The sequence below is a fragment of the Pteropus alecto genome, unplaced genomic scaffold (genome assembly GCF_000325575.1).
Source record: "Pteropus alecto unplaced genomic scaffold, ASM32557v1 scaffold220, whole genome shotgun sequence".
Classification (NCBI taxonomy): domain Eukaryota; kingdom Metazoa; phylum Chordata; class Mammalia; order Chiroptera; family Pteropodidae; genus Pteropus; species Pteropus alecto.
The window spans coordinates 785,037-790,986 of NW_006430043.1; the positions used below are offsets into that span (position 1 = coordinate 785,037).

Below are 5,950 nucleotides of genomic sequence, written 5' to 3' on the forward strand. Positions count from 1 at the left end.
GATTGTCCACTATTTAAACCATAAAACAATTAAGCCCAGACGTCTAGCCAGCTCCGCGCTGCTGTTTTGTTCGGCCCCATTCAGAATCCAGAGCAGGGAGACAAACAGCGCCATAAAAGTGGCATTTCGGGGCTGCGGAAATGTACCTATCCGCTGCCTTCCCAAGTGGAGCAACCTTTAGGGTTTTGTGATTCTGACAAAGGAGCTGAGGAGAGGTGGGAGGAAGATTAGGGCAGGAGGGCGTTTGCTAGCTCCTCTTTCCCCTCAGCTTTCGTTTCTTTCCCCAGATGTGTGTTGTGTTGTTCTGGTTTTAATTCACGAGTTATAATAAATAAAAATAGAATCCAATCCTGACCTGCAGGCTGGAGCCTGAGCTGGTACTGAACAGTGGGCCGGCGGGGTGGGCCTGCTCTGGATCCCACGCTTCTCTCAGGACCCTTGAGCCCTGAGGCCCTCCTTCCCGCCCGTATTTAGGCCGGGTCTGGCGGGCTGCAGGAAGCAGGCCGCGCTGACGGACCAGGGGAGGCGACAGGGCCTTGGAGCAGGGGCTGGATGGAAAAGTCCGGAAAGGCCGCTGAGCTGGGCTTGGAGAGAAGCCTGAGTCCCTTCGGTCAGAACAGAGGAAGATGGGTGCCTTGTCTTCCACCCGGTGTGGAACTGAGGCCAGGGTCGCAGAACAGCAAAACGGCCAAGAGGAGGAGTAAGGCAGCGAGAAAAGAGAGAAACTACATGTAGGCAAAGCACCTTTCAAAAGGACCAAGAAAACAACGGCTTCTGGAACTGGGGAGGAGGTCTCTTAAGCTGAAAAGATGAGAGGGTGCTTTAGCAACTAGGAAAACCGCACTGTTGTTTGTAACTTTTGATTGCCCCTCTCAAAATATTATCGAAACAAAATATTCACCCCTTCCCACCTTTCTACAACCCCCAAATTGGAGTGTTTAGTGGAAGAAGGGTATAGGAGGGGCTGGTTCCTACAAGTGCCTCACCAATCCTTTAAGGTGATACGATGGAGGGGGGGAGTTGCACATGGCCTGGGGTCCCCAATTATTTTTTTTAATGGTGGTATTCCCCAAGTATTCAGAGCAACACCCTGCACCCTCTCCAGAATGGGCAGCCTGAGATATTAAAGGGCTATATTTCAGGCAGTCTTGAGTTTAATAGTTTCCAGATTGGGGGATTTCCGAGAAAGGGGGCGCCCGGGCAGAGGCATACCCAGCAGCTTGTGTCTGCTTCTGATTAGCAGATGAAAACTGCTGGTTCTGGGGAAGGTGCTCTGGGGTACAGTGCAGCTGATCAGCCCCATCAGGCTGTTACACACACATCCCTACACCCTTGTGCCTGGGGTCCCACAACCACCAGAGAACGCCCCCCTTCTGGCTAATCTGTGACCAGCTTCCTTGGGCCCTGGCCACACCATCCCCCAGAAATCTGCAGCTGCACAGCATAACCCCATTACCCCCAGACCAACATTCAAACTAAACATCAAAGAGACAGAGATTGAGAAGAAGAGAGAACTAGGGGACGGAGAGAGAGAGAAGCTGCGAATGCGTTGAGGAGTAAAAACTATATCTAATTCTGATTGTATTGGCTTTGCCATCTTCCTTCTTTCCTTTTCTTCCTTTTCAACTTTCTCTCTCTGCCTCGGTGTCTCTGTCTATGCATCTTCCTCCTTTTACTCTGAACGCAGTCCCCAGAGCCTGCTCTGCTCCCCGAGGCCTGCTAGTCTTCCTCCTCCTCACTGCACACCCACCCTACCTACCCCACTCAGCCATCCCTCGAAGCACCGATGCAGCCAGGCAAGAATCCAGCTCGGGCCCTCACCCAGCACCCAACTTTCATCTTCACCTATCTCTTCCCTCCAATCTCATGTACTCATAAATTATTACAATTAATTACAGCCAGGGAAAACCATTCATGCTGTGCACCCCCCCCCACACACACACTCTATTAAGCTACCAAGAAACTCACAGGCAGCCAGCGGAGCAGGCACAAGCTATACCCAGGCCACTGCAGCCTCTACCCCACCCCTGGATCCCTCACCCCCATCCCACCCTGCCTGGAGAGAAGCCACAGGCACTTGCCCTTCTGAGGTCGAGGGAGCCCCTTCCTGGCTCCAGCCTCCCCCAAAGGATCTGAGCACTTGCCTCCTCCACGACAGCAGCCTGGGAGCCACAGGGAGGAGAAATAACGAGAACTGGATGCAGTTGGGTTTCTGGTATTTTAAGTGACTTCGATATATTAACACAGAGCTGTTCTACCATAACAAACAGAAGCACGTTACAGGACGGACGCTGGGGATGAGAGAAAACACTGCTATGTACACGCCTGAGGCGCCGGCCTGCGCCGCCGGACCCAGCCTGCGACACTGTCCCGGCCCTCGCCCCTCAGCCCCTGGGCTGAGAATCGTTATTGTGTATGTGTGTGTCTCTTTTTTGTACAAAATCTGCACGCAGAGCACCCCAGGCCTGGGGAGAGATGGCCCGGACCAAATACGACACAGGAAAAAAAAAATAGAAATATAGCGATTCAAGTACTGGCTTCTCTGAAGAAAGGAGAAAAAATCACATTTGTGTGTGTCATTTATTTCAGTTGCGCTGGGAGAAGAGAACGCGGATTCTCTCCCCGCCTCCTGCTCCTCGCTGGGTAGGACTAACTCTAAAACACCAATTTCTCAAACACTGAACCCTCCCAAATCGCAAGAGTTTTCCTTTTCCTTTTCCCCTTTTTTTTTTCTTTTTAAGCTGATTGGCTTTTCTCTATCTTGCTTTTTCCTTTTCTTTTTCGTGCTCTCTCCCGCCTGGGTTGGGGTTTTTTGTGGGGTTTTTGTTTTTCCCTTGGCTGTGCCGAGGCAGCAGGCCGGGTCAGGGTTTAGGATTGCTCCTTGTCGGTTTTCTCTTTATTCATCTTTTTCATCTTCATCCTCCGGTTCTGAAACCAGATTTTGACCTGCCGCTCAGTGAGGTTGAGAACCCGGGCCACCTCATACCGACGGTCCCTGGTTAAATACATATTGAAGAGAAACTCCTTCTCCAGTTCCAGCGTCTGATACTTGGTGTAAGGGCAGCGCTTCTTCCTCGTGGAGCGGGCATGGATCCAGTTGGCCACGGGGTTGCCTGGAGGGCCAAACACAGGCAGGGGTCAGTGGAGCCCCTTTCCAGCCCAGGATCCCTTCCATCCCATTCCCCAGGCTTAGCCAGGCTCCCCAAACCCAATAATTGAACCTGAATTTGGACAGGTTTTGCTTTAGGATCATCCTCCCCCCTCACTCTTTTTGCGTTCTGCTCCCTCCCTATCTTCCCCTTCTTCAGTTTCCAGCACCTAAAACTATAGGAAATCAAAGCAATCAAAGCCCCTACAGTCTGGTCCTCAGCTTCAAGAGTAGTAATTCGAGAATATCCTCATAAAAAGTCCAAATTCCCAACCGTTTCATAGGCCCATAAACGCTTCTCTCTCTTGTTTTTTATTTTTATAGCAAGGTCTCTCTCCTCCCCACTTCCCTCCTCCTCTGCCCCCTCCCATCCTCCCAGCCCACGACCAAGTCCTGAAATTTCAGCAGTTCTGCTTCCTGACCCTGAGAGTCCCTAAGCCCCTCACCACCCTCTCCAGCGCCTGTCTCCGCTCTACGAATTCAACCCTGTTGAGGCGAATTCTCAGGGTGATGCTGGGCTGGGGAAAGCCTTTCTCCTCTCCCCAGAGAGCTGCTGGACTTGGGAACAGGCTCCCCTATATCTTAGCTTCCCTGTTTGGCTTCTCTCTTGCCAGCCCCAGGACAGGCTCTGCAGGAGCCAAGCCTCCAATTTCAGGTTTATGGGAGTAGCTGAGGGCAAGTAGGGAAGGCTCAGAGAGGTATAATTAGGCCCTGGCCCCTTATGGGGCTGGAGGAAAGGATTTCCTGGAGCCCCCTCCTGGGACTCCCCCAGACACTTCCTCACACCCAGGGGGCTGCACCCCTCCCCTGCTGTTTCCCTTCTTTCTCTTTTCTCTGGCCCTGCAGCTCCCACATGCCCCCCCCCCAATCTACCCCTGCCCTTCTTTGCAAGACTCAGAAGGCTCCTGTCTCCCTGATTGAAGTGTGCGTGTATGTGTGTGTGTGGGGGGGGTGGTGGTGGATGGGGGTGTATATATGTTTGTGTGTATAATTCTCTAATCTGGGGAGATGCCTCTCCCCACTTCTCATCCCTCACCCTCCATTCTTAATCCTCCTAAAGACCCTCAGAAGAGGGTTTTCAAGTTTAAGGAGACTGGGACCCCACTTCTCTCCCCCACCTCTGGAAGTCCTGATCCCTCTAAGTTCCCAGGCTGTGAAATCCCACAGACCCCTCACCCAGTGCTCCTGGGAGAGAAGTCCATGGACCTTCTGTTTCATGAATCTAGTGGGGCTCCTCACCCCATGCTGGCTGGGAAGTAGGGGTGATTTTTCTTTCTGGGGTATTTCCTCTCTGCTCCCAGTGTCCTTCTCATTTCTCCCCATCCCACCTCAAACCGTAAAATGAACCTCGCTGCCACTCCATCCCTGGCCCTTCCTGCATTTCTTCGAAAGTAGCGACTGAGCCAAAAAGCCTAGGCTGGGTGTGTGGGGGGCGGGGGTCTCATCAAAGCCAGCTCTTGGGAGAGAAGCCCCCTCAGTCCTCTCTCAAACTGGCTCTCTGAGCCCCCTTCTCAGACCTTCCTGCCCCTGAAAGCTCCCCAAGGTAATTCGCTTTTATTGAGTCCTCGCCCCTCTCCCGCGCTCCCTGCGCAGCTCCGAGGGGCTGTAATCCGGCTCCCCCCGCCCGGCCTCCCCTCCCCTCCTGCGCTGGTTGTAAAGGAAAATTGCTCCCAACTTACTGGGGTCCAGGTCGGCCTTCTCCTCTTTGTGCTTGCTGCCGGCGAGGGCGTCCGCCTCGGGCGAGGGCAGGGTCTGCGGGGCGCGGTCGCGCAGCTCCCCGGGCGAGCCATACATGTAGTCCGGGTAGCTGCGGCCGTCGCCCGGGCCGCAGTCGGCGCGGCGCCCGGGGTAGGCGTCCGGCTTGAGGGCGTAGTGACGGCCCCCGGCCGGGAAGCTGGGGAAGGAGACGGCGCCGGACAGCGGCTCGAGCCAAGTCCGCATGTAGCGCGTGTCGGCGCCGAGGTGGGGCTGGGGGCCGTACGGGTGGTACACCACGGACGACTGCGAGGGCACGGGCGCCCACGACGTGCTGAACACGGCCGGCTTGGGCGCGAAGCTACAGGACGGAAAATCGCTACAGTCCGGCACCAAGCCGCTGGGTCTGGCGGCGGCGGGGTGAGCCCCGGTGGCCGGAAACCTGGACGCTAGGAGGTCTTCATTGTCGTGAGAGATGAGCGAGTCCACGTAATAGTTACTGATGGGCCCCGTCGCCGACATCGTAACGGGGTTTTACATACATAAGATTATTGTATGAACTGTATATGTACTTTTTATCTGCTCACAGAACAATCAAGGCAGGTAATTATTTTTCCAGCCTTTTCCCCGCAGCTCATTGGCTCCCCGGCCCCCACGTGATCGTATTTACCCAAAAATACGGCGCGGATCAATGCGCAGGGGCTTTTTTTTCCTTGCTTTTTCCCCCCCTTTCTCCCACCCCCTTCTCTGCTGATCCCCGAGACCTGCGTTTTCCTGGGGGTCCGAAACTCTGGATCCAAGGCATGAGCCACCCCCTCAGGACAACTCGTATCTCATCAGAGAACCCCCTTGCCCATGTCCACCCATAAGCAGATGGCCTCCAACCCCCACCCTAGGAGGATTTCTGAATGGGGTGAAAATGCCAGTCCCCGAAGCCAGGGTTTCCGGACCCCAAGGGCCGAGCTGGGCGCGGGAGCCCCGCAGGGGCGCAGAGGCCGCCGAGGTAGGTGGAGGAACTATTTCTTGACGTAATCCGTCTCTGTCGGCCCCGACGCTCCCGCAGTCTCTGCGCGAGCCGAGATCAGCGATTGTCAGTTCGGAACGTGG

At 54.8% G+C, this 5,950-nt stretch overlaps 3 protein-coding genes and 1 long non-coding RNA gene across 4 annotated transcripts in view; 1 reads left to right on the top strand and 3 right to left on the bottom strand.

Moving 5' to 3' along the window:
* Positions 1-5,950, bottom strand: part of HOXC4 (homeobox C4) — a 62,587-nt gene that overhangs the window by 51,828 nt on the left and 4,809 nt on the right. The window lies entirely within an intron of this gene.
* Positions 1-5,950, bottom strand: part of HOXC6 (homeobox C6) — a 35,690-nt gene that overhangs the window by 24,887 nt on the left and 4,853 nt on the right. The window lies entirely within an intron of this gene.
* On the bottom strand, positions 2,210-5,435 carry HOXC9 (homeobox C9). The gene is made up of 2 exons (XM_006904504.3): positions 4,828-5,435; positions 2,210-3,113 (listed from the first exon to the last, which is right to left on the bottom strand). The coding sequence occupies exons 1-2, from the start codon at positions 5,363-5,365 to the stop codon at positions 2,869-2,871; spliced, it is 783 nt and encodes a 260-aa protein (XP_006904566.1). The 5' UTR covers positions 5,366-5,435; the 3' UTR covers positions 2,210-2,868.
* The window catches only part of LOC112477849, a 993-nt gene continuing 586 nt past the window's right edge, over positions 5,544-5,950 (top strand). The window contains exon 1 of the long non-coding RNA XR_003045601.1: positions 5,544-5,846. This is a non-coding gene — a long non-coding RNA (uncharacterized LOC112477849). The remainder of the gene's footprint in view (positions 5,847-5,950) is intronic.

Bases quoted from the DNA above. Each gene is read 5' to 3' on its own strand.
- HOXC9 (XM_006904504.3), bottom strand. From the start codon at position 5,365: ATGTCGGCGACGGGGCCCATCAGTAACTATTACGTGGACTCGCTCATC. The intron at 3,114-4,827 runs GTAAGTTGGGAG...TTGGCCCTCCAG, and splicing joins GAAGGCCGACCTGGACCCCA to GCAACCCCGTGGCCAACTGG.